The sequence below is a fragment of the Marmota flaviventris genome, chromosome 10 (assembly GCF_047511675.1).
Source record: "Marmota flaviventris isolate mMarFla1 chromosome 10, mMarFla1.hap1, whole genome shotgun sequence".
NCBI classification, from domain to species: domain Eukaryota; kingdom Metazoa; phylum Chordata; class Mammalia; order Rodentia; family Sciuridae; genus Marmota; species Marmota flaviventris.
Window position 1 is genome coordinate 101,066,106 of NC_092507.1, and position 26,384 is coordinate 101,092,489.

General features: G+C 49.5%; 2 protein-coding genes across 2 annotated transcripts; both read left to right on the top strand.

Annotated features, from left to right (window-relative positions):
- Positions 1 to 1,927: 1,927 nt before the first annotated feature.
- On the top strand, positions 1,928 to 16,059 carry Sypl2 (synaptophysin like 2). Its single transcript, XM_027922079.2, has 6 exons — positions 1,928 to 2,219; positions 2,388 to 2,462; positions 9,650 to 9,774; positions 10,782 to 10,983; positions 12,128 to 12,319; positions 13,580 to 16,059. Exons 1-6 carry the CDS (start codon positions 2,166 to 2,168, stop codon positions 13,730 to 13,732), a joined length of 801 nt encoding a protein of 266 aa, XP_027777880.1. The 5' UTR covers positions 1,928 to 2,165; the 3' UTR covers positions 13,733 to 16,059.
- Positions 16,060 to 17,828: 1,769 nt separating this feature from the next.
- Positions 17,829 to 26,339, top strand: Atxn7l2 (ataxin 7 like 2). The gene is made up of 11 exons (XM_027922016.2): positions 17,829 to 17,971; positions 19,859 to 19,924; positions 20,253 to 20,357; positions 20,743 to 20,953; positions 21,201 to 21,487; positions 22,015 to 22,097; positions 22,429 to 22,682; positions 23,506 to 23,704; positions 23,842 to 23,963; positions 24,429 to 25,224; positions 26,188 to 26,339. Exons 1-11 carry the CDS (start codon positions 17,845 to 17,847, stop codon positions 26,200 to 26,202), a joined length of 2,265 nt encoding a protein of 754 aa, XP_027777817.1. The 5' UTR covers positions 17,829 to 17,844; the 3' UTR covers positions 26,203 to 26,339.
- The last annotated feature ends 45 nt before the right edge of the window (positions 26,340 to 26,384 follow it).

Below are 26,384 nucleotides of genomic sequence, written 5' to 3' on the forward strand. Positions count from 1 at the left end.
TACAGTCTTACACAACAAGAAAAAGCATTAAAACATACAAGGAACTGACAAAAAAACAAATTAAGAATAGAATAGTGGTTGTATCTGAGGAGGAAGAAGGAGGAGAGAATTATTAGAGGTACAAACAGGACTTTGATTTTGCATGCAATTTTTATTTCTTTTTTAATAATGGATTTGAGGACAGGTTGTGGCTGTGGCTCAGAGGTAAAGGGCTTGCCTAGCATGCGTGAGACACTGGGTTTGATTCTCAGCACCACATGCAAATAAAATAAAGATATTGTGTCCACCTACAATATTAAGAAAAGAAAAGAATGGATTTGAGACCGGGCACTGTGGCACATGCCTGTAATCCCAGAGGTTTGGGAGGCTGAGGCAGGAGGCTCTTGAGTTCAAACCCAGCCTCAGCAAATGTGAGGCACTAAGCAACTCAGTGAGACCCTGTCTCTAAATAAAATTTAAAAATGGGGCTGGGGATGTGGCTCAGTAGCAGAGTACACCTGAGTTCAATCCCCAGTACGCCCTCCCCCCTAAAAAAAAAAAAAAGAAGAAGAATGGATTTGAGGCAAATGGAAAGGCAAATTGTTAAAGTTGAATAAGGTGGTAGGTGGGTATGTGGATTTATGCTGCGATATTCTGATTCTTTTCTGATTGTGTTGTATTGTATATGCATATTATTGTCGACCTCAGTAATACATATTTTATATTTGTGTAGTGTAGGTATTTACATAACATCACTTAATCTTCAAGATGGTCTTATGAAGTAAATGGGACAGAAATTATTATTTCTAGTCCATAGAACAGGAATATAAGCCAACAGAAGAATTTATTAAGAACTGAACTGGGAGCTAAGCTGTTTGATTTTTATCCTAGATTTTCATGGAAATCCACAGGAGAAGTTTCCTTCAACCCCAGGTGGCCCCATCCCAGCCTGAGCTGCCTGCTTCTCCTACTCATTCCCAACTTTGGGAAGGCACTTAATTCAATGGGGGAATGAATTGCACAAATGATAGCCAAGCGTTTGTCCAAAAAGCATTCATTCTGAAGTGATGGAGGTGGGCATGGGGGGTCTTCCAAGAATGGATACATATTTACAAGTCAGATAAGAAGAGCAGGCAGGTTCTATTCTCTGGCCACCGCCCACTGACCCGCTCAGCGTCCTTAGACAAACCACTTAACCTTTTACTACTTACACTTTACACTCCCGTTAATCGAATGTGTAATTTTCACAACTGCTCACGCGGGGCTCCTGTTGAACACTTTCAGAAAACAAGACCTATTTTTAAATCAATCAAAATTCAACTCTGTTAACTTTTCAACAAAACTTCAATCTTTGCTCCGATTTCAAAGACTTTCTTTTCGTTTAGATAGCATTGGCTATTTTAAAGAACATTTGGTTCATATTTTTTAAAGATTAACAATTTTTAAATCACTAAAACACAAATGCTTTTTGTTGGTAAAAATAATAATAAAACAATGCTAACTTAGAATATAAAGTGGGCAGTTTAAATTCTAGTGCTTTTTTTCCTTCTGTACTGACTCCGTAAAAATTTTGGAAGCAAGAGGCATGTTAATAATAAGCACTAAAAATGCCTAGTGAAAATCCTTCAAGTTCTAGATATTAAGGTTTGGAAGAGGAGAAAAACCAGGGCAGAGCAATTCCGAATCCAGAAAAACCCCGGAAAGATAAACTAGGAGCCGGTGCGTCCCAGCGCGCTCCAGATTTTCGCCGTGGTGTTGCTCGTGACCGTGGTGTTTCGATGGGGTCCGGCCCTGAAGGCTTCTGGCAAAGAACCTGAGCCCTTTCGAGGCCGAACTGTCCACAGAGGCCACAGGTCCCTTTAAGGAGTTTGGCCACCGAGAAAGGGGATCAAAGGGGGCGGGAGCAGGATTCGGGAGCGCACGCCACGTGACTCCCCTGCCAAGTTCGCCTGCGAGTTTGACAGAAGTTTGAATCGGACTCGGGGGCTTTCTGCATCGGCGGGGCAGAGCAGCGGCCACAGCCTAGACCAGCGCGTGCAGCAGCGCCCCCGCTACCCACCCCGCCAGCCTGGATCCCGGCCCGCCGACGGCCGCGAGTGAGCAGCCCCCGACTCCACCGCTGTTCCCGCAGCCTCCCTGCGAGGGAGCCGAGCCCCCGCGCTGCGCTCCAGTCCTGCTGCGCCAGCATGTCGTCGGCGGAGAGCCCCAGCCGCACAGCGGACAAGTCGCCGCGCCAGCAGGTACTTCCCGAGCGCCCCTGGGCTCTGCCACCGATCCCCTCCACCTAACTGTCGGCCCTGACTCTCATTCCACCCTCTGCCCCTGTGTAGTAGGAGGAGGAGGAGAGGGACTAGTGTCTTCTCTTGTCTCCCCACCGCCTTGACAGCTAGCTGGCTCTGTCTTCGCAGGTGGACCGCCTGCTGGTGGGGCTGCGCTGGCGACGGCTGGAGGAGCCACTGGGCTTCATCAAAGTTCTCCAGTGGGTGAGTCTCTGCCCCAGCCCCGGGCTATTTCGGGAGCTTGGACTGTGACGACGACCTGAAGCAATGTGGCTCTGGTGGGGGCTGGGGAGGTGAAGCAGCCAGGCCACTGCGGAAGGGTGGGGGGCGGTGACAGGTGGGCGGGGGAGGGGCGGGCTGGGGATGCTTGTCCAGCACTCAGTGGTAGGAGGGTGAGGAGCCAGGCATGCGGAGTCCCGGATTCGGTCCTTCTATGTGCAAGGAACCTTTGCCCAAGGCGCTCACATTTCACTCGGGCGACAGGACCCGGGTGTAACCTTTCCAGAACTCTGATCCTGCACATACCACTCCTCGGTAGCGGGCGGGAGGAGGAGGAGGACAAGGGGGATGAGATCCGCTCTTCACCACCAGAGAAGTTTCAGAGGGCAAAGGAGGGAAGGAGAGGCGCTATGGAAACCTGCCCCAAACCCACCAGGACCTGGAAGATCCTTGGAGTGGACTCAAGGACAGGCTCCCAGCTCGGGATTTCCTGTTGAGGTCACTAGAGGAATCTGGGGTTTTGTAATAGAGTGAGGAAGTGAATGAATGAATGAATGGAACTCACCAGCCCTGAGAATAAACAAAAGAACAAAATTATGACAGAATAAAAATGACAATATAACCAAAATGTAGTATGTACAATGAGAACACAGATCTGGGAAGCTGGAAATCTGGATTCCAGGCCTGGATCTGTGTTTCCAGCTGCACAACCTTGGGCAAGTCACTTCTCTGGACTTCAGTTCCCAACATTGGTCAAATGTGGATCTGACCATCCTCAGGGTCCTCTTAAGCTTTAAATTGCTTGGTGTGCTAAAATGTAACCCTAGATAGATTTACCCTACGACCTTTGCCCAGGTCCTCAATTTCTTCAAGTGGTTTGATCTAGTGGAAATACCACCTCATTTCTTCACTGGTACTTATGCTCTTTGCTCTTCCCAGTGCCCCAGGCCTCCTGGATTTAAGTTAGGAATGTGGAGAGATGCAGGCACTTTTTCAAATCATAAAGACTTGTTGGGGGGAGGGCATTTAGTGCACTACTGCAGAAGAGGTTTTAAGTTAAACAATCCACACACCAAGTGGTGTATGAATAACTTAATTAATACACTTTCAGCACAGCATTCAGCTAGGGAATAAATTACCATTAATACTCAGGAGGATTGTGTTCTAAAGGGCTTTAAACTCTCTGGAGACAGGAATTAGCACTGTGTCACTAACTACTAAATCATAGATAAAAATCGTCAAATCTGAAATTCAGAGGCAATAGTGTATTTGGGATTATCTCTGGATATCTGAGACTCCTAATTAGGGCTATAGGCCAGCCTGGGGAGTTCCCAAGTATAGACTCTGGGACTTCGTGGGAACTTCCCACTTTCCTTACTGCCTCAAGTACAGTGGGACCAACTGCTGATTGAGTTCTTCGACCTCCTGCCACTTCCCTGTTCTGACCCACCACTTGAATACCAGAGGGGCCCATATAAGAATATTTATGCTCTGAGTGACTGGCATCCAGAAGTCATCCAGAAGTCAGAGAGCCATTAAGAGCCATCCATAGGAGCAGAACCTAACTGAAATGTAAGAGTACAATTTTATCATAAAACTTGACAAAATGGATCTAATGGAAATTTGAAGACAGACTATCAAGGGATGAAGGAATAATGAAGTTATTGGATTATGGACTTGCCTTCCCTGGGGGGATTCTGAAAAGCAACCTTCTTCACTCCTGTCCCTACAGCCTGCTGTACCTACCACATTTCTTCTTTTTTTTTTTTTTTTAATTTTCTTTTGTAGTTATAGATGGACAGAATGCCTTGTTTTGTTTGTTTATTTTTATGTGGTGCTAAGGATCAAACCCAGTGCCTCACACATGCTAGGCAATTGCCCTGCTACTGAGTTACAGCCTCAGCCCCCCACCACATTTCTATAAAGGCTGGACAGAGCAATTCCTAGGGAAATAATCCAGTGTTCTCCTAGGGTCAGTGCTGTTGCCCTACCAAGTAATACCAGTTTGATGTTTATGATCTTCAACTTAAAAAAAAAAAAAACCCTTCAACTACAAAACAGAGATCCCTTTCTCTCACATTGCTAAACTCAAGGGTCCTGGGTGGAGAACAAACTCTAAACTAGTCATCATTCACAGTGTAGAATCATAAGGAGACATGATTTGGTTTTAATGCTATCCTGGGTAGCATAAATTCAGGGCACAAGTTTCACTTGCTTTGCATTTTTGCAGATGAGCTCACATGAAAGTTCACAGGAACCAGCACAGAAACAACAGTGAAAATGTCATTTGGTTTTTTTTCACCCTTTTTTCTTTTTTTGCTTGGTGGGATAAAGTACTCCTGACTAGAGGAAGAAAAACTAAAACACAAATCTTGCCATTATGGTAATGGTAATTGAAAACTTTTATAGTCATTATTATCAAAAAGCAAAGGTTTTACTGGAATTCTTGAGAGGAAAAAGTGATGTAATTCTTTTATGAGTCAGGAGCTTATGTTAGAATGTCTTTAAAATTCAGAAATTATTCTCACCTCAATTCTAATTCTAAGAATCTCACTAAATCTACCCGAGCATAGACCAGTTATTGGAGAAGTAGGTTTTTTGTTTATATTTGTTTTTAAGGCAGACATTAAGGTCAGTTGGGCTTTGGCTTAAATTTGGTATCCTGTGCTTGTAGTCCTAGAAATTTGGATAAGAGATGAAATTTTTATGGGTCTCATTTTCCTTGAATGTAAATGAGACTTGTCTTATAGGCTCACTGGGAAGATTACAAAAGACAATTTCTGTGATGCTTAGTGAACCTAGTGAGCCAGGCACTCCAGGAGATATTTTATTCCCGAACCTCCGCCTTTCCCTATTTTCTCCCCTGTGCAGACTGCCCAACTAGTCTTGTCCTTTAGTGAGATTATTCAAATGTCACTGCCAAATCCTCAGTTTGATGGCAAGGTCCAAAAGATCTCTAGATGACTCAGTCATTATTCTCATTTGCTTATAAATAAGTTATATTACTTTTAACTGAGAGTGTCCTCCTAATGAAAATTTCACCTTTGGGATGCCAAAGTAATTTACTTGACTCTGAGGTGTCTGTAATGGAGTTATTTCAGTCACTGTGGAGGATTTGAAAGGACATCATCAGAGTTCATCAAACCAATAGGATGATTATGGTGGAGGATTTGGGGGAAAGAACTTGCCTTCTATGCTTTGCACTGATGATGTTGGTGTTCTCTGGACTGTTGGTTTTCTCTGACCAGCAAGGAAGTCCAAAGTACAACCTCATCCTTTAACTGGGAAGGTTGGCTGGATGCAGTGGTGCACACCTGCAATCCCAGTGACTCGGGAGCCTGAGGCAGGAGGATCACAAGTTCAAGGTCAGTTGGGCAACTCAGGGGGACCCTGTATGGAAATAAAAAATAAAAAAGGGCTGGGAATAGCTTGATGTTGGAGCACCTCTGGATCCAATCCACAGTACAAAAAAAAAAACAAAACAAAAAACCCACACCTGGGAAAAGTTATTCCAACGTCTTTATAAAAGAGACACGGAGGCAGGAGGAGCAATGCAAGTCCAAGAGAAGGAAAACTGGTTGGCACCAGAATTCCAGAAATCCCCCTGTCTCAGAGCCTCCATCTTTGGCTGCTGTTCTTTGTGATCAGGTTGCTCTCAGAGCCTTGTGCATGGTGACAGGGTTGTTTCAGTTGTCACCCTCTTCTTCCTTGGGCTTAGTTCCCTGAACAGTTAAGGAAGGAAGCAAATCTGAAGCAGAAAGATGGAGTATTAGGAGCCATGGGCTGGGTGAGGGTGTTTTTCCATGCTTCTGCAGCCCGGGGTACGTCTCCTCTCTCCTTGTAATCCCCACCACACACAGTAAAGATCTCTCCTTTAGCCTCCTTTCCTTTTTCTTTTCTTTTTTCCTTCCTTCCTTCCTTCCTTCCCCTCTCTCCTTCCTTCCCTCCCTCCCTCCCTCCTTCCTTCCTTCCTTCCTTGGTACTACGGATTTAACCTAGGGGTACTTTACCACTGAGAGACATCCTCAGCCCTTTTAATTTTTTATTTTGAGATAGGGTCTCACTAAATTCTCAGTCTCCCTTCGATTATAGTCACTGGGATTACATGCAGGTACCACTGCACCTGGCTTCTACCTTAGCTTTAATAACTATGGTGCTGGGTTTTGCTTGTTTTAACATGACATTCCCTTCTTAACATGAATTATTGATAATAGAAGCCAGGTCTTACTCATTTTTGTATCTCGAGCACCTGGCACAAGGTAGATAGATGCTCAGTAAGTGTTGGATGAATAAATGAATGCTCAATAAGTGTTGGATGAATAAATGAATGACATAGGAAGAGCACTGGAAAGGGGATGTAAATTCATAACCTGGCTCTTACATCAGCTAATGTGACTTAGAGAAAATCATCTTATTTTGGGGGTCTTCAGTTTCCATCTTTGTGAAATGATACTGTTGAGCTTAATAATCTCTGAGACCCTTTTTGTTCTGCTGCTCTATGATCTATGATCATTCTCAGATTTTCCCATCATCCGTTCATATAGCACACTGTATCTGCCACCATCTGACTGTGAGTTCATATTTAGACGTGTTCTTGGGGCTAGGTACATAGCTCTACAGCTAGCACGCACAGGCCCTGAGTTAGGTCCCTAGCACTAACAAACAAATATTCTGGTAAGTAAAAAAGCCATCATGGAAGATGTTTAGATTCCTAAGTTTCAAAGAATCAGAAAAGCAAAGCATTAACAGTAAAGTTCTTATGGGTATATTTTGCCCTTTGAAGAATCAGAGAGCAGGGCTTAGAAGTTTCAGAACCTTGAGGTTATCGTCTTGACATAGGAGAATTTTCAATGATGATGGAAAAGTTCTATAATCTGTGCTGATGACTGCAGTACCTGCTAGCCGAATGTGCCTACTGAGCCCTTGAAATATGGCTGGCATGATCAAACAACTGAATGTAAAATTTAGTTTTATGTTAATTAATTTACATAGCCTTGGCTAGTGGCTACCATTGTGGGTAGGTTCTAGAGCATGAGCTCCAATGAGGACAGATTCATTTTTTTTTTCTCTTCTGTTCACTAGTAGTATCTAGAACAGAGCCTGCCTGGTACAAAGTAGATGCTTGAGAAATGTCATCTTCCTGTCGATGTTCAACAGTGCCTGTCAAGAGAGGGCTCGTGAAGAGAAGGCTCCATAACTGACCACTCACTCTCTCAAGTTAGGAATACCTGCACACTTTCTATGAGGAGCCATTCACTGACTAACTGCCAATGGGTAAAATTATATCCAACTGTGCTGCCCTTCCTAGAATATGACACCCTAATTGTGTCCATTTCTGGGCACCAGAAGCTAAGAGAAATAAAGAAACTTCCTCAGGGAATCAGAAAGCCACAGAGCCCACAAAGATGAGAGAATTCCTCTGAGGAAGAGCTAGGGAGTTTTATTGTTATGCCTGGGAGGCAACTTTGAGTATGTGAAGGGTAACGATGCAGAGGGTTCCAGTGACTTCTCTCCAGTTCTGTCAGGGAGGTGAGCAAGCAGGGCTCTACTGCAGCCTGCATAGTTTAATTCAGGAGTGGGGGTTATATAGGCACTGCAGAGATATTACACTTATCTCCTTTCCTGATTATCTTTACCAATGGAGACAATTCTCATTTGTCTAGAGCAAGTCTCCTGAAAACAGAGGTGAACGTTATGACCTTAAGAGAGAAGTCAGTGGCTCCAGCATGGAGTTCTGCTGGGCCAGGCTGTGCAAGGCGGGGTAGTGGCACCCGACACCACCCAAGGGCAGAGCACAGCTGTTGGCAAATCCAGCCAAGAGCACACTGATAGCATTACCCTCAGAGAGTGAGAGAATTTCAGAGCTGGGAAAAGCCTCTAGATTACCTCCAAATGCCTCATTTTACAGATGAAGAAACTATGACTCAGACAGTGGAGTCACCTGGCTAATTAGCAACAGAGCTACAACTAGAACCCAGATTTTCAGACTCCTAGTTCAGGTCTCTTTTTATTTCACAACGTCAATAGGCATTAGCAAAATAATGTGCAATTCTACTCTGGATGCAGGACTGGAGTGTAGATTAGTTGTTTTCTAGGTCCTTTAATGACCAAGACATTGAGTCATAGAGAAACGTACAGAAAATGAACAATTCACAGAATAAGTTCACTGCTTAATAAGAAAGATGATACTGTGAACAAATCAAAGATACGGGCACAGGAAACTGGGACTGAGCAACTGATGTGGGAGAATAAGAGACTCCACCTCCTTTTCTAATCAAAGGGTATTTCCTGGAAAGAAATGTGAGAATCACAGAATGAGACAATTTCATTTTGCTCAATACAAGAGGTAGTCAAATGTGATGAAAGGTAGAGAAGAAAACAGTTCAAGTGGTCTGGAACGCCTCTGCTTTTTAACACTGAGAAATGGCAGCATCAACAGGTTACAAAGAGAAACTCCAGTGGGAAAATAGCAGAGGCTGATAAGGCAAGTGGAGGGTACTTTTCTTTGGTCTCTAGCCAGGACAGTCAGCACTGGGCCAGCCAGCACTGTCGCTGGAAGGAAAGGTGCTTTCGGGGAAGAGGAGTTAGGATGGTAGTTCCATGGAAAAGCTTGGTAGAAGTTGTCCCCTCCAGCTACACGGTATCTCCTCTGGGGCAGGAAATCGCTGGAAGTTAGCAACAAGGTAAGGGGAAGATTCTTTGACTGGCTAAAGGAGAAATGAAAAGCACTGCAGGCATGCCTGATCTGCGTTGGTGCAGAGGAATCCATTTCACAGGGTGCCTCTCCCTTGGGAGAAAAATTAAGAGAAAACTTTTGAGAGGAAGTTTCCAATAGCTGGAATTACAGAGGTTCTGGTGTTACTTCTCATCTTGAAGAGGCTGCCCCTGGTCCCCAGTGTCATGCCCAATGAGGAGACCTGGAGAGGATCCATTTCCTAGACACCACTCAAAGTCTAATTTAATTCATTTGCTATCTGGTCCACTACCCTGTATGATGAATATTACACCCTGAACTGAAAAACCATGGTAGCCATGAATCCCTGCCCAGGAGGAACAAGATTAAAGGGAATCTCACTCCCTGGCCCCTCAGTATCTGCTGGAGACAGAGGGTGGTTCTTCACCTTGGCCACATGAGGCTTTCTGATTTTTAAAGGGGCTTCACTCTCTCTCAGCTCTTTGCTATTTTCGCCTTCGGGTCCTGCGGCTCCTACAGCGGGGAGACAGGAGCAACAGTTCGCTGCAACAACGAAGCCAAGGACGTGAGCTCCATCATTGTTTTGTTCGGCTATCCCTTCAGGTGAGCAGAAATGGGTTATGACCCAGCACAGACTCTCTCACGAGATCAGCAGGACCTGCTTTGTCTCTTCCTCCTCCAGAAATCTAAAGACCACTTGTTGTGTGCCAATCCAGATTCCAACAGAATTATAAGACTTAGGTCCGTTCCACCCTTCAGTGATCTCAGACAAACTGACCAGAGGAAAACATAAGGGAAACACAAATAGATCATCGTTATTATGTTCCAGTCCGTGGCCAACCAATAGGGGGTCATAAAGTGCATGCAGAAAACCCCCAGGCATTGGAAGGAGTCTGAGAAAGTTGAACAGCTCTCTCTGAGCCTCAGAAGCCCCCTTTCTGCTTCGAAGTAAGGAAGCTTGTTAGTTCTTTCTGGTACCACCAGAAAACAAGGAGGCATATCTTATCCAGGAGGTAGAGAAGAGTATTCTTTCCTGGATTATTTGAGAGCTTAGAGAAGGGGTGAGTAAGTGTTCAGAAGAGAATGGAGACAGGGCTCACCTTTTTAAGAAATGTCTAGTTTTTGGGACCCAACTTAGATTGTCTCCTGTATATAAAATGTTGTGTTTTTCTCTTTGTTTTGTCCAAGATACTCAAATTAGGAAGCTAAGTAAGGCCTGAGAATGGGTGATTCAAACCTGAGCTTGGTCACTGTGACCCTGTATTTTCCCAGGAGCAGAAAGCAGCTGATTTACCTAGTGGTTTGGCTACCAGAAATAGATGGATTATATATTGTGGTTGTGACCTTAAAGGCCCTGACTTCTTGGAACCACATGTTCACCATATCTGGGCAGGTGGATGAGCGTAGGATGGCAGTCCAGGGGGAGGTAGGACTTGAATGAAACTGTAGGGAAGCTCCTGCTTTGACTGCAAGTTTCCCTCCAGAAGTACTGTTCCACACCTTTCTTCACTCTGTAATAGTCCCAGGGTGAGAACTAACCCAGGACCCTTCCTGGAGCATGGAGAAAGCTGGTTACCTGAGCTCAAGATGGCCTCTCCTACCATCTGCAGGTTGCACCGGGTCCAGTATGAGATGCCTCTCTGTGATGATGAATCCACCTCCAAGACCATGCACCTCATGGGGGACTTCTCTGCCCCTGCTGAGTTCTTTGTGACCCTTGGCATCTTTTCCTTCTTCTATACCATGGCTGCCCTAGTTCTCTACCTGCGCTTCCACAACCTCTATACGGAGAACAAGCGCTTCCCGCTAGTGGTGAGTGAGAATGGGCCAGAGGGATGGAGGCAAGGGATGGACAAACATAGTAGCTTCTCTGGGCCCAAGACCTAAATGTGGAACCTCTGCCTCTACCAACCTCCCATAGCTTCCTTCCACTGACAGAAAGCACAAGAGCAGTATAAATAAGCAGACTTTGGAGTTAGGCTGCTTGGGTTCAAATCCCAGCACAGTCTCTTCATGGCTTCAGTCACTGTGTAGCCTTAGATAAATTACTCAGCCTCTCAAAATCTCAGTTCCCTCATCTATAAATGTGGATGAAATAATACCTGCTTTTTAGTTTTTTTTTTTCTGGGGGTGGGGGAATAAGAAAGTATGTAAAATATCTGGTACATAGTTAACCACTGTAAGTGTTAGCTGTTATTAGTATTAATTATTCTCTTTACTTTCTCCTTATTCCAGTTATGAAGGTAGAAGCCATACGTTAGAGAACTCCATTTCCCAAATCTGCCTCTGCCACTACTTCTAGATGAGTAAGGGTGATCAAAGGAAAAGTTGGGGATAAAGAATAAGGAGTTTAGGCTTGGGGTTGTGGCTCAGCAGTAAAGCGCTTACCTAGCGCATGCAAAGCCCTGGGTTCCATCCTCAGCAACACATAAAAATAAATAAATAAAAACAAAGGTACTGTGTCCAACTACAACCAAAAAAAAAATAAATATTAAAAAAATAGGGAGTTTAGATAACTTGGGTTTTGAGGTGAGGCTGACCAGCCTCAGCACCTTGTTGTCTGACTTTAGTTCTGAGGATGTAGATAGGGCAGCCTGAGAGGCATGACTACTTTGGTGGCAGTGAACAGATTTCTTTCTCTTTTTTTTTTTTTAATATTTTTTTTAGTTGTAGGTGGACACAATATCTTTATTTTTATTTATTTATTTTTATGTGGTGCTGAGGCTCAAACCCAGGGCCTTGTGCATGCAAGGCAAGTGCTCTACCCCAGCCACAACCCCAGCCCACAGATTTCTTAGGACCATCTGGACCCCCTGGGGCTATAGGTGTCAGGTAGGACAGGAAGAGGCAGATATCCCAAGACCCCAGGATTCTAGAGTATCATGTCAAGAGAGAAAAAACACTAGGGAATCATGGGGACTTTCTGAGTGTATTCCCAACTCTCTGCTTCTCCCAGGACTTCTGTGTGACCGTCTCCTTCACCTTCTTCTGGCTGGTAGCTGCTGCTGCCTGGGGCAAGGGCCTGACTGATGTCAAAGGTGCCACACGGCCATCCAGCCTGACTGCAGCAATGTCTGTGTGCCATGGAGAGGAAGCAGTGTGCAGTGCTGGGGCCACACCCTCCATGGGACTGGCCAACATCTCCGTGGTGAGACCTGTGGCCACTGATGGGGCCTAGGGGAAGCAGCACTATCCCAGCTGCCCAGGCCTGTCCCAGCTGGCAGGTTCTAAGAGGAACAGAGAGGGGTCCCCAGGGCTGATGTCCCCTGCTCTTACAGTTAGTGCCCACCTGCACCTGATGCTGATCCTGGGAAGGCATGTTGGGATGGGGGAACCAAGAGCCACTCCCATTCCCCACCTCTAGGCATGTCCTCATGACTACCTCCCATCCCTCCTGCCTGTTTCATGCTGTGTATGGGTGCACATTGAACATATGAAGAGGGAGCTTAGGGCTGTGGCTGGTTCAGAGCTCTTAAGGAGACCCAGAGTGAGAAAGGCCTCTTCATTGCTTGGACCCCCACACAGAAAAGGGATTTGAGGACAGGGATGCATTCAGCCAATAGGCATGCATTTGGTCATCCTAGTTGCTAAAACATTGAAATATGCTCACATCAGCTGGAAAGTGCCTGAGCCATCACCTTAGCTATCTCAGATCCTCTCTGAAAATGTCTCTGACCTCATCAAGGCCCATAACTGAAATGTTTCATGACTGGCACATCAGGGAGCTTCTGGAACATACTGGAACTCCACTCACAGATCCCCCCCCCAACATTTTATTGCAGAAAATTTCACATATACATTAAACTTGAAGGAATTTTATGGTGAACACCCAGATGCTCACCCCCTAGGCTCTCCCATTAACATTGTATTAGACTTGCTTTATTATTTACCTATCCACCTTCTCTCATCAATCCATTTTTAATGCATTTCAAAGTCAATTGCAAACATCAGTACACCTTCTCCTAAATACTTCCTGCTGTTAGGTTTTTAAAACATTTTAAACAAATATTGAATGTAGCCCTGGCTGAGTCCCTGGTCCTAGGGAAGAAGCACCTTGGACAGCTCCAGTCAAACTCACCCAACAGAAGGTATTCCAGGCAGGCCCCTGGTATTGCTGTGGGAAGCCCTGCTGGCCCCTGACTACTGGATCCTTGCTATGCTTTGCATGATAACCTCTTTACCAGCAGGATTGGGCTAGTGACCAAGCTACATCTTGGGTGCATGCTGTGGATAGAGTTGCCAGGAAATCCCTTAACGGGAGATCGCGTTGAATCCTACTTCTATACCCAGCTTGCTTAGTCTTTCTAGTCCTCTGAGCTTCTTACACCAACACAGGAACTCCCCACTCCCTGTTCTCATACTATCCCTCCCCTACTATTCTCACATACTCCCCTGATGTCCTTTGCAGCTCTTCGGCTTTATCAACTTCTTCCTGTGGGCCGGGAACTGTTGGTTTGTGTTCAAGGAGACCCCGTGGCACGGGCAGGGCCAGGGCCAGGACCAGGGCCAGGGCCCCAGCCAGGAGAGTGCAGCTGAGCAGGGAGCAGTGGAGAAGCAGTAAACAGTCCCCGCCTGGCTACTCCTGAACTGGACAGCACCTCTTCAACACCAACAGCTCCCAGGACCTCCCTCTTCCTCCTCCAACTCCCTTCCCCCATCATTCTAGGCTTTGAGCTTTGGGACTACAGATGGGCAGACGTCAGCTATTGGAAACCTGGGCAGCCCACCCCATGGCTTCCTATCCCTCCTCTTGCTGGAGCCCCAGATGGCAGGAGCTCAGTGCTTCTTGTGTACTGACTGATTTCCAGCCTTCCCAGAGTCCAATGTGCTTCCCACTCTTCTCTAGCTTCTCTTTGCCCACAGAGCCCACCATGTGTGAACCAGGGAGGCACAGTAGCCTAAAAAAGGGCCCTTAGAGGGTCTAGATGAAGCCTGAACTCAATGGGAGCAGATAAATGGCAACTGAATTGCAACTTGAGGAAAAAACTTGCCAGGAAACTTGGGACAGAAATAGTTTCTTTTATCCCCTTGGTCCTCTGACCCCCAGGGTGGGGCACTTTCCACCAGCACTCTAAACTATACTTACCTTAGAAAATTTTACCTTCCTTCCTGTCCTTCTTGGGCTTGGTCTCATCTCACACTTGGGACACAAGATGAAGGGCTTAGGAGCATCTCCATTTCAGGCCCCCTCACCCAACCACCCGGTTCACCTCCCTTCCCCTGCCTCTTGGGTCTGAGGCATTCGAGATCCTTTTTGAAGTCTGTCCAGGCCTTCCTTTCATTCCTGTGCAGCAAGATAGGGGCTCTGGAAGGGCCAGAAGGACATCATGAGGCTGAGTTGCCCCAGAGCCCCAGGACATGGATGGATGGGCCCATTTCCCCCTTACTCTTTGCTTGTTTCTCCCTGGTTCCTTATATAGTCCTTCTCTCATACTTCCCCCTTCTCATCTTTACAAAAGGATGTGCCCTCTCCGTTGTCTTCCCATCCTCCCCTGCTTCCTCATTTTGCCAGGGTCTATCCCCTCCCCAGTCCAGGGCAGCCTGATGCTATTGGTGCTTCTTCACTTTGGGACCCAGTTCCATATTTGTCTTTGGTGTGTCTCCTTTTCCTGATACCTCCTCAGTCCCTCTCTAGACTCCAAGGCCAGCGAATGCTAACTGGGCAAGGGTCATCTACTTCTTACCCACTCAGAACACTTCAATCTGCCCCAGTCATCGGACTGCTCAGGGAAGGATGAAGAGAGAAGAATTCAACCATTTTCCAATCCAGTGCCAACTGGCCCGCTTAGCATCCCAAAGGTGAATGTGTCCTATGCCAGTCTGTCCTCAGGACTAAGTTAACCCCCTTCAACCTCCTCACCTTCCTCAATGCCACCCATAGTAACATGTGCATTATTGGAGTACCTGGGGGTCAGCACCTTTGACTTAGGGCCAATTATTTCCTCTTTGGGTCAGAGTTTTCCCACTCGATGGGGAAAAGTGTGAGATTTATATCCCTCAAAGCTCCAGAGTCCTTCAGCAATTTGTTTTCATTTTTTAGATGTTGGGAAGGGGTTTGAGGAGGGAGGAAAGAAGATGGGGATGAGAATGTTTCTAAATATGAAACTCTCTGCCCTGAGTTGTACCCATAGTTACTCCAGGACAAGGGGAGACAGTTTCGCCTACATGGCCAGAGACACAGAGAATAAAGGGGTGACCTTCATTTTTCTTCAGGCTGGCCCCTGTGGGGGTCTGTGAGCAGCTTCTACTACTTCTATTATTTGGATTGTGTCCATATTTATAATTTATTTGAAATGTGATGGATAAAGTACTCTCATTTGGGGACTGAAGGTAGCAATGCCCTTCAGCTCGGTAAAGGGGTAGGTATTCACTCCTGCAGAGGAATCCCAGAATTCTCCCTGCAGCAGAGAAGGCTCTTCCTTCTCCTAAAGAGGCTGGCTCTTCTTGGCCAGAAGAGACTATGGCCTCTCTCTCTCTCCATGGCCACCCTAAGAGGCCAGTTCACTTCATTACCTCCAGAGGGCTGCCTGGGCCAAGTGCCAAGGACAGGGTTGTCCTTATAGGAGTCATATGTCCTCCAACCAGGGCTGGTATCACTGCTTTGCCTATTGGGGCCTGAGGTAGCAGAAGGTGTCTGGTTTCTCCAGATACTGCAGGAGGCCAAAAGGCAGGGCACTTGCCCTTTGCCCTGGTAGAATCTGGCCCTGCCAGAATGCCCACCTTAAACCTTTCCTGAACATGAGTTCCCTTCAACATTGTGGTCATAGGTCTCCTACTTCTGGGATTGCAGGTCAGGGGTGGGGGGAGAATGTTGCATGTTGTTTTCTGGTGCTTGTTATTACACATTTGAATAAACAGTGCTGCAAGCATTTGCCATGAAGGAGCCAAGACTGGAGCCCTTCTGGGAATTTTTCTCCCCTCTTTCTCTCCCTTGCTTTAAGTTCTTGGACAGATATCAACATTTCTACCAAGATAACATTCCACTCCCCTCCACTCTGCACCCCAAGCAATAGAGTCTGCTGGATGAGCAGTTGTTCCTGGCAGGCCCCAGTCTGGTGACACTGCCTCTTCTGGTGGCACCCAATTAGTCCAAAGCAACTGACTTGTTAGCAAATCTGGAGCAAACTCAAAAGGCGAGAGATAGTGACTTCCACAATGCTGTTTCCATTTGCTTTCCTACCATCTGTGACCCAAACAAGCTTCCTGTCATGAGTTGAGGGCCATATGCTTTCCTCTTTACTATAAGGTTTCTTGCTGAACAAACTTGCACCTCTACCCACCCCCCAGACAATTGCATTCTACATTAACATTCCCTAGAAAAATGCACTTGAGCATGATTTTACATTCAATTTCACCAGGTTACTGGGCGCCCTAGGCATCATCCATGGATGTCTGGTTAAGACCCTCAAATATTATTTTTGAAGTACTTAAACCTTCCCTGGATGAAAGTCTGAGGTTCTGAATTCATAGACCTTGACTTATTTGCTCTCACACCTGGTTTCCTCTTAGCTAAAGGGATATAGGGTAAAGTGTGAGGGGTGGAGGAGGAAAAAAGAGGATTAGTATTTCTTTTCTAATGAGATGGAAGACTTTTGTCTCTTGTGTGAGGATGGGAATAAAATGTTAACAGCTGCGGAGAAGAAAGAGGTGGATGATTAAGGTACTTTCCAGGCCTTAGCAAGGAAAATGACAAATCTGATGAGAAATCTTCCTATGCGAAGGCTTCAGTAGCAGCCCTTGTAGCAGAGAAAATATTCATTAGAAAAAGAAACCAAAATGATGGATGGAGTCAGGGTCCAGCCAGGGTTTGGGAAGAGGCGGTGCAGGGTATCGATCGCAGTTCTCAGGAGGAGAGAGACGGATCAGCAAAGACGCTGCAAAACCCAGCAGCCTCGGGGCCACCCTAGTTCTGGGGCTGGCTCTGGCTCGGAGATAGCCTTCTGTCATCCTGACAGGTGATCTTGATCAGCTCAGCCAGGTCCTCCCAAACCCAGACAACGGTACTCCAATCATCTGCCCTGCATTAGGGCAACGGGGGTTTCCCACAGAGGAGAAACTACACAGGGGCCAAGGCCCTCCCCCACACCAACCCCTGTGTCCTTCAGCACATCCTACAGACTCCCTCCCCTTGCCCTTCTGATTCACAGCGCCCACCTCCCTGCACCTACCCTATTCGATCTACGGGGGAGCGGAGTCGCTTCTTGGGCCGCCAGCCCGGGAAGGGGCGCCAGCCAGCTGGCGGATGCACTGCTTAGAGGGGCTTCTTTGGCAGAGAGAGGTCTGGGGCTGGGTGTGTGTGTAGTGAGCTTGGGAGAGTGACTCGTGGTACAGAGAATGTGTGCACAAGATTTAGGAGAGGGGATCCTGGGGCTTTGGTGTTTTCTATTCCGCCTGCAAACGTGCCTTTCGGAAGGGCTCTTGCGGCAAACTCGGTAGGAAACAGCACCCGCGCTGGAACTACATTTCCCAGAAGGCTATGCGGGAAGGAGGAGGAGGAGGAGGAGGAGGAGGAGGAGGAGGAGGAGGAGGAGGAGGGGGCAGGCGACCTGAGTTGTGCTTGCGCAGAGAGTGAACTGGAAAGGTAGGGGGAGAGGGGAGGCGTGCCCGCGGCGGGGCAGGGGGGAGGGGGCCGCGCGGCGGCGGCGCCGGGGCGGGCGCGCGTCCGCGGCGGTGATGGCGGTGCGTGAACGCGCGGCGGCAGCAATGGCCGCTCTGGAGCGGCGGGTGCCGAGTCTCGATGACTTCGCGGGACAGAGTTGGAGCTCGTGGGTGGAGCGGGCCGACCTGCCTGCGGCTGATGGTGAGTACAGCCACCCTAGAGTCCGGGGACCCCATCACCATCTCCCCTCCCCCCCTCCGGGCCCCCGCCAGCAGAGGGGAGCCGCCGACTGGAGCCGCCGTCCGGCTCCCCGGCCCCCCAAACAAAGGACCCGCCGGGTCCTAGTGCCCGCCCGCTCTGTTACCTTCGCGCCTCCGGGTCCTAGCGCCGGCTCACCGCTCTCAACCCACCCTGCCCACCTCTGTTTCTGCCGGTGCCACCACCTGCCTCCACATTTACTTGTCTTTATCTTTCTTCTTGTCTGCTGGCCTCCAGCTCCCGCCCCTCGTGCACCTGCTCCAGCTGTCTCCATCCGCAACAGTCCTCTCCACGTGTTTCCCACGCACCCCACTTCTGTGCCCCCCTCCCCAAGCTCTTGTTCTTTTGCCTTTTGCCCCACATTTCCTGCTCCTTTTTGGCGTTTGCCTGACGGCTGCGGTGCTTCTGGACCCCCGCCCCCTCCGCATAGTTCCTTCATCCATCCTTCTATCTCTCCTCCCTCACACCCTCCCTCTTTCAGTCCATCCATCCATGCCTTCAGTCCTCTGTCCTTTCCTGGGTCTCTTGCCCTACCTCTTGGCTCTTTCCTACGTTCTGTAGGCTCTTGAGTGCCTTTGGTGAGTGGGCCTATAACTCCTTCTTCTGATCTTTGTCTCCTGGGCCCCAGGGAGCACCTGGCCTCGTGGCCTTTGGAGGTGACAGCAGGCATCACACCCCTGAAGAAGTTTGCAAGTGAGAAGGGGTGGAGGAGAAAACCTCATGGAGCGGTCTCTAATGACACTTGTTCTCCACTGAGACATCTGACTCCCAGTGGTGTTGGGTCCATCATTCCCCACACTTGGATTTAACTGATTAAAAAGAGTGGGAGCTGCCCCTTGTCTCATGAATGCCTAACTCACAACCCCTTATGTGTAGACATTATATAAGATTGTCAACATTCTTCTCATCTAAGAAAGGGGCAAATCTGTTAGTAGGTAACAGAAAGCAGATCTAAGTGGGAGCTACAGGCTACCCTGGAACTGGCCCATGCTGGGTGGGCAAAGATGGGGCCATTGTCAGGGTCTGGGTGCATTGAGAACCGGAAATGGAGTCAGATGGGTTTGGTGACTCAGAATTGATTTTTTTTTTCCAAGGGACAGGGAGGGGGTGTAGAAGAGGGAGGGGGGAGGAGAAAGGGAGGGGGATGGGGAAAAAGATGCTTTGCAGCTAAGATGTTTTTGTCATTAACCCAGAAACTGAGGTACAAGGGCAGCCCTGAGCAAAGCCCCTCTAAGAAGGGGATGGGCTTGGTAACTGACCAAAGAGTCTTTGAAGATGCCAAAAGGGTCAAAGGCAGCAGTTTCCCTGGTCTGTGACCGTTCTATCAGGTCAGGACCTTAGAAACTGGGTATAACATTGACAATGCTGTTTTAACTCAGGTGGAGCAAACTTGAGTTTATGGGGGTGGTTACCTGGGAGATATCTGGATGTCAAGGAGTAACAGGACCCCTGTGAGAAATCTCATGGAGGGACTCAGATCTCCAGGGAAAAAATTAGGATCATTTCCATTTTAAGTGGAGAACTGAACCTCAGAAAAGAGATATTTACCCACATTCATCCAACTAGTCAGCGGTGGAACACTGATCCATGCCTTTGGAGTAAAGGGTCCATAATACAGGTGGCTGGATTCTTCTTAGCTTATTTCAGAGACAGCAGGTGAAGGGAAAATGGGAACTTGAGCAGGATCTACCGAAAGGTTCTCCTAGTGATTTTGAGTATCAAGAACTCTTTAGGGAGATGGGCTTCTCAGTGCTGGGCTGCAGGCCCCACTTGGGTAGGAGATGGGGATCTGGGAAGGGGGTGGACTTCTGAGCTGTGTTTTTCCTCCAGGGGCTGAGCTGGAGGAAAGTAGCAAAAACATGAAGAAATTGGATGCTATGACCCTCATTAAAGAAGGTAGGACTTAACACACATTAGGGCTGGAACTCAGGGCAGACAGGACCACCCTCCCCTCTGCCACCACACTCACTTGAAGCAGCAAGTTTGGGATCCTCATTGCTAGATCTGAGTCAGCCAATTTCCCTGGCTCCTGTGACCTGTCGTTGGAGATACTAGCTATAGGTGATTGGCGCCCATATACTTTGGGATTGATTAGAATGAAACCTAGAACTGGGAGCATCAATTGGGAGGTGAAGTGCCTTCAAAGTGGTGGGGTGGGAATGCTCTCTGATCTTACAGGGAATGGAGTCCCCAGCCCCAGTGACAAGGGCTTCTGTCATTGCAGACATGTCTATCTTCGGGCACTGCCCTGCCCATGATGACTTCTATTTGGTTGTGTGTAACCACTGCAGCCAGGTGGTGAAGCCTCAGGCTTTCCAGAAGCATTGCGGTGAGAGGAGCCCCAGGGAGGAACTAAGGGGAAGGTGGAACAGGGAACTCTTAGCACAGGGTCAGTTGGGAGGTCATGTGGGGTAGTAGAGGGCAATTCTAGGGATAGGAAGGACCTGGAGGTAGATTCAGAGCATTGTGGGGTGGGGGTAGGGTTTATTGTTCAAACAAACTGCTGGCATCCAGTGGACTTAAAAGGTTCAGGAAGCTGGGTCTAAAATACTGAGTTTTGATGGCTCAAAGTAAAAAGGGAAGGAGGCAAATTCACAGTCTAAGTTATGGAAACTCAGATTCTCTGATTCGAGTCTACGGGGAGGTTAGGAGGCTGGGGAAGGAGGCAGTTTATACCACTTACCTTGATTACTCTCTCCACCTCCTGGTGACAGAAAGAAGACATGGGCCCCTCAGCAAGCTTTATACCCGGGCCCCACCCCCACCTCCAGCCCCTGCCAGCTCTCAGAAATGCCATGTAGTGAATGGGCAGGGCCCAGCTTGTAGGGCCCCAGGTTCCACCAAAACCTCCTCCAGGGAGAAGGGCCAAGGGTCCCGGAGCCGCGGCCATCAGCCTCCTGAGAAGACCCAGAAGGACAACCTCTGGTAAGAAGAGGTTGGAGACTCCCCAAGACCAACCCTGACCCAGGGAGGGGTTGACACCAGTGGAGGCAGCTAACCCCATCTGCAGCTCCCTCCCATGTGTTACAGGCAATGTGGGCTTCCCTTTTCCCATGTTAAACATACCTCCTGGAGCCCACCCAAGTTTCAGGGCCAGGAAGGAGATGGCTCTGGGCTAGGGTCCAGGCCCAGCCTCCCCACCCCCCAGCCCATACCCTCTCTCCACGTGTAGCCTTTTCGTGCCTGTGGTGAATCTGGAGAAGATGTCCAGTCTCCCGAAGCCTGATGGACATGGAATCAGGGTGGCCCCACCCTCTGCTTTCCTCAGCCAGCCAGGCAGCCTCCCTAAGGACTCCCCTGGAAAAGCCCCTATGGCTCTCCCTTCTAAAGAACCTCCTGGCAGAGAGAGCATCGAGATAATCCCTGGTGAGGGTTCCAGTCACCGGGCCGAAGGCAGCCCCCCAGAGAAGGAGCCTGGTGGGGCCAGGCTGCCCCCCAAAACTCACCGCAAGATGGCTCGTGAGTAGTTGCGGTCCTGTGGGGCTCCTTTGGGCTGCTTTGACCCTGGGCCAGATGGGTTGGAAGTCAGGAAGGACCGGGCCTGACCAACACAGCTTACAGAGTACAGGAGCCCTGTTACCTCTTGACCTCCTTGATCCAAGGAAAGCTTCTCTAGCCCAGGTCTCCTAATCTAGGATACTTGTCTATGTCCAAGCAGGTGAAGTTACTCTCCTCCCCTTTGGCAGTTGACTGTTACCTCCTTTCTTACATCTAGATTCCTGTGGCTGCTTTTGCTTCTTGATAGGTGCTGCCCTGCTGTGGGCTTGAAATGCCTGGGCTAGGGCTGGGGACAGGGACGGGTCACACACCCTGCAGAGATCTGGATACCCTGAAGAGTTTCCTGCAAGGGGAGCCTCAGACCTGAGGGCTGGAGGCTCTTCCACCTTAGAGCCAGTTCTTCCCAGGCCCCTGGAGGAAGAGGCCAGGTTCTCCCATGGGTTTCTAAGAAATGGCCTTTATGCTCACTGGAACCACTTTCCCCACAGGGAAGGAGTGCGACCTCAATAGGCAGTGTGGGGTCATAAATCCAGAGACCAAAAAGATCTGTACCCGCCTGTTGACCTGCAAGGTAACCCCGATTTCTACTGCATGGAGCGGGAGCCTAACACAGACACAGGACCTGGGTTAGGAAAGGAATTTAGATGTTATCCAGGGATGAGGCTGGGAAGGGAAGAGGAGGCCACCCCAGTGTTGCAGATGGGAGCAGCAGGCAGGGAGTAGCTTCCAGGTTCTCCCACCCCAAAACAGGATTTTGGCTCCATGGGGGAGTAAAACAAAGACACACAAATATATCCCAAACACACTCACACCCCCCTCTGCTTGCCCAGGCCAGAGCACCCAGCCACCCCTCACTTCTCAGCTCACACCCCTTCCCCACCCTCCACCCTGCTGTATTCTAGATCCACTCGGTACACCAGCGCCGGGAGGTCCAGGGCCGGGCCAAGGACTTTGATGTGCTAGTGGCAGAGCTGAAGGCCAACTCCCGCAAAGGAGAGTCTCCTAAGGAGAAGAGCCCAGGGCGCAAGGAGCCAGTGCTTGAGCGCCCCTCCCAGGAATCTTCGTCCTCAGTCCAGGCTGTGGCAGCTGTGGCTGCTGCCAGCAGCACCTTCTCTGCTCGCACCAAGCAGACCTACCCATACTGTGCACTGCCCAGGTATGTCCAGGATCCAACGCCCATCTCACTTGGGGATACTTGGCCCCTAAGGCACCAGGGACCCCTGAAGACAGGTGCAGGAGGTGTCTGTCCTGCAAGATGTGCTCACTCCACCCTGAATGTGGGGGGATACCTAGGCCCCTGGCAGTGGTGTGGAAGCAGGTGATTTCCCTGTTCCTGCCCAGGCTACCACAATACCCTAGCCTCTCTGTGGTGTGCCAGATCCAATACCAGGATATGAACATTTTCCCAGCTACTTCCAATAGGCCAAGACTTTCACTAGGGAGCTGAAAGGGTTAGGGTCCTGGGTGAGGCAGTCCTACCATGTATTCATTCACTGGCCCCTTCGTGTGCAGAGGCTGCGCTGGATCCCGGGGAGAGCCTGCCTTGCCGAAGGAGACACACACGCCTCTTTGCCTGTAACATGAGGGGCAGACACGAAACACAGGCTCAGCTCCCAGACAGGCTCACAGGAATATGTGATGCAAGAAGGGGGTTGAGAGAGTTGACTGGGCTGACCAGAGCTGGGTGCAGTTAAGCTCCGAAGATTTTCTGAAGGAAGTGAATCGGGAGCAGATTTTTCCCCTGAGGAGGCAGGGCCTGGGAACTGAAGGGGCTGGGAAGAGAATCCCTTGGGAGCTGTGGCCCTGGGCTCTTGTCTCTTACTCTGTGAGCTCTGTCATGCCCTCCTGTCCTATCCTCCTTCCTCTGGTTGCCCAGCAGGGTGTCTGCCCTGGCTTTTTGAGCTTGGCGGGTTCAGGGACTCCCCCACCCTGACCCCACACCAGTCACGTTGCCCTCACATCCCCTTTGGCCCTTCCAGGTCCCGGGCCTCCTCTGAAAGTGAGTTGGATGATGAAGGCCCCTGTGGTGGTGATGGGGACCCAGGCCTGTTCCCCTTCCCCCTGCCCCGGGGTGGGGCCCAGGCCTCCAGCGAGGAGAGTGAGGAGGAGGGGACATCTGAGGACCTCCACCTCTCCCCTGACTGCCATTATGCAACCCGGCCCCCGCGGCCACAGGCGGTAAGGACCTGGGGCAGGGCCTGGGGTGGGGGTGGCCAGCCTTCCTGGCCCACAGTATGGGGAGAGGTCAGATCTTTTGTGCAGATGCCCTCCCTGTTTCTCAGGCCCCACTAACCACGACCTTTTTCTACCTCTAGTTCTGTACCTTTGGGAGCCGGCTGGTGAGCCCAGGATGCTATGTGTTTAGCCGGCGGCTGGACCGGTTCTGCTCAGCACTCAGCTCCATGCTGGAACGGCACCTCAGCTCACACATGTGGAAGTGAGTTTCTTGGGCCTGGAATGCCCCTTCCCAGGCCTTGGTGAACAAGACTTCAGAAACCCAAATCTTTCACACATGCTCTTTGGTGTGCCTCGGCTGTTTGCCAGGGTGGGGGATTTTGGCAGCCTGGAGCAGGGCATGAATGGGTGGGTGGTCTGGGGTTGAATCTAGACCCTTAGCCATCACTGGCAGTACCTTTTAGGTAACTTGGGATAGGGGATGCTCAAGTAGAGTCTTAAAATGCAGTTGTTTATGAGTCTGCACACTAGTTCACATATTTTATACAGTTTGAGTATATATTTCCCTGAGCCTTCTTTCTAACCCTCAATTCCAGTGTCTCCCAGCAGATGGCAGCAACTCTGGGGCTCTGCTGGCCATTTCTAGGCGGGGCAGAGAAACTGGTATGTGTTGGGGAGGCCCTCTTATTCGCTTGGCAGTCACAGTGGGGCTCTCTTTTTACTGCAGGAAGATCCCACCGGCGGTTGAACCTCCATCCCACCTTGTCACCTCCCCCTTATCTGCTCCCCTGAGCCCATCTTCCATGGGCAGCTGCCCCCGACTTCCAGGCCCACCCCCCAGACCCGCCTGCCCAGTCTCCACACCCCCCACCAAGGACAGCCTTGTCCCCAGCTACACTGCAGGCTCCCCCAGTGTGGCAGCCGCTTGCAGCCAGGCGGAGTGCATGGGTGGCAGCCAGGCCATCACCTCACCACTGCCTGCCAACACGCCATCCCCGTCCTTCAGCAAGCTGCCGCCTTCCAAGGCTAGCAAGTCATCCAAAGGCAAGGATGGGGCAGAGGTGGAGGCCCCTTCGCGAAAGCGGAAGTTGTCCCCTGGTCCCACCACTTTCAAACGGACATGTATCCTGGAGCCCACTGGAAAAGGCAAACCCTCTGGCTGCCGGGGTCTCTCGGCCAAGACTAAAACAGCCCTGGGCATGGGACTTAATGGGACTGTGGGTCCAAGAGTGAAGCGTGCAGGACCCCTGGACTGTCGGAGTTCCCCTCATCCACTCCCCACACCAGTCAAGGCTTCTCAGCTGGAGAACCGGGGAGCAGCTGGACACCCAGCCAAGGCCCTGCCAACCAACTGCCTCTCTGAGGAAGAGGTAGCCAAGAAGCGGAAAAACCTGGCCACTTACTGCCGGCCAGTGAAGGCCAAGCACTGTCAGGCTGGTGCCCCTTCTGAAGGGACCTGCTCTGTGCGCCGCAAGAAGCCGGGCCCGGCCCTGGCCTTTGAGGAGAAGTGCTCTACACTGAAGGTACCAGCCCACCTTCCTGGAAAGTGTGGCAGAGAGGGGTCAGAAAGGCTGAGGTGGGGAACACAGTGGGTACCTGACATGGAGAAAGTGCCAGGTAGATGGCTATGCAGGGAAGGGAAGAAAGGGGAAGAGTTCCTAAGCCATCTACTTTAGACAGAGGTAGGTTAGCCCTTTGCAAGCAACCCTCACTTTTGCCAAATGGTTCCCCTATCCATAGTCCTCTCCCTTATTCTCAAGACATGCTGAGCACCCCTGCCCTAGGTTTTGCTGTAATCAAAGGGCTACTTCTTTCTAAATTGGCTGTGGCTCCCATTCCAGAGCCTGGTAGTACTTCTGTTCCTTGAAGGAAAGGGAGTTTGGGTCCCCGAGCTGTGGCTCAACATGCTGAGCAGCCAGGTGGGAGGGCTGGTGTCTTGTTCTTTGGTTCTTCCTTTAGGCATTGTGGCATTGACGGGCAAGTTCATAACTCAAGGTCCACATAAGCATGAGTGCCCACCTTGTACATGTGCCCACCCCCAGGTTCTATAATGATAGGCAGGTTCTCCAGGGTTTCTAGTAAAGCTGCAGCTAGGTTTCTTTGTCTTTTCTGATAACAGCTCTGGAATCGCCTGTTGGTCTGTCCATGGGATGTCTTCCAGGAGGGTCTCATGGGAGGTGGGACAGAGAAATGTTCTCCCTATTTAGGCATGAGCCAGATGCATACTGACTTCCCTGACACCCACAGGAAAGCACATTTGACAGCTGTTGTGGTTCTAACTCTGTGTGTGTGTGCATGTGTGCTCTCCAGCCTCAATTCCAGGCCACCCCTTTTGAACTGGCATTCACCTTGCTCTTGCTCTGTTTGACTTACCAGGCCAGCAGAAGGAAATCAAGAGTTAGCCCTTTGGTTTACCCAGTTCACTGGGTAGGACAACTGGTAGGCCCCCACCCTGATCCTGTCTCTTGCCTCTTGTCTTCCTACAGTCAAAAGCCCATTAACAAGAAAGTGCCTGCCCACTGCAATGGAGCCGCCAGCACCTCCTCCCTTCCAGATCCGGGCCCCAGGCTGCTGCCGCTTTTTATAACTTTATATTATTTTTTTTTAAGAAAAAAAAAAACTCTTTAAAATACCTCAAGACTGACTCCCTGTTCTGTTGCTGCTAAGAAAATATAAAAACAGA

Bases quoted from the DNA above. Each gene is read 5' to 3' on its own strand.
- Sypl2 (XM_027922079.2), top strand. From the start codon at position 2,166: ATGTCGTCGGCGGAGAGCCCCAGCCGCACAGCGGACAAGTCGCCGCGC. The intron at 2,463-9,649 runs GTGAGTCTCTGC...ACTCTCTCTCAG, and splicing joins TCATCAAAGTTCTCCAGTGG to CTCTTTGCTATTTTCGCCTT. The intron at 12,320-13,579 runs GTGAGACCTGTG...TGTCCTTTGCAG, and splicing joins GACTGGCCAACATCTCCGTG to CTCTTCGGCTTTATCAACTT.
- Atxn7l2 (XM_027922016.2), top strand. From the start codon at position 17,845: ATGGCGGTGCGTGAACGCGCGGCGGCAGCAATGGCCGCTCTGGAGCGG. The intron at 19,925-20,252 runs GTAGGACTTAAC...CTGTCATTGCAG, and splicing joins TATGACCCTCATTAAAGAAG to ACATGTCTATCTTCGGGCAC. The intron at 20,358-20,742 runs GTGAGAGGAGCC...TCCTGGTGACAG, and splicing joins GGCTTTCCAGAAGCATTGCG to AAAGAAGACATGGGCCCCTC.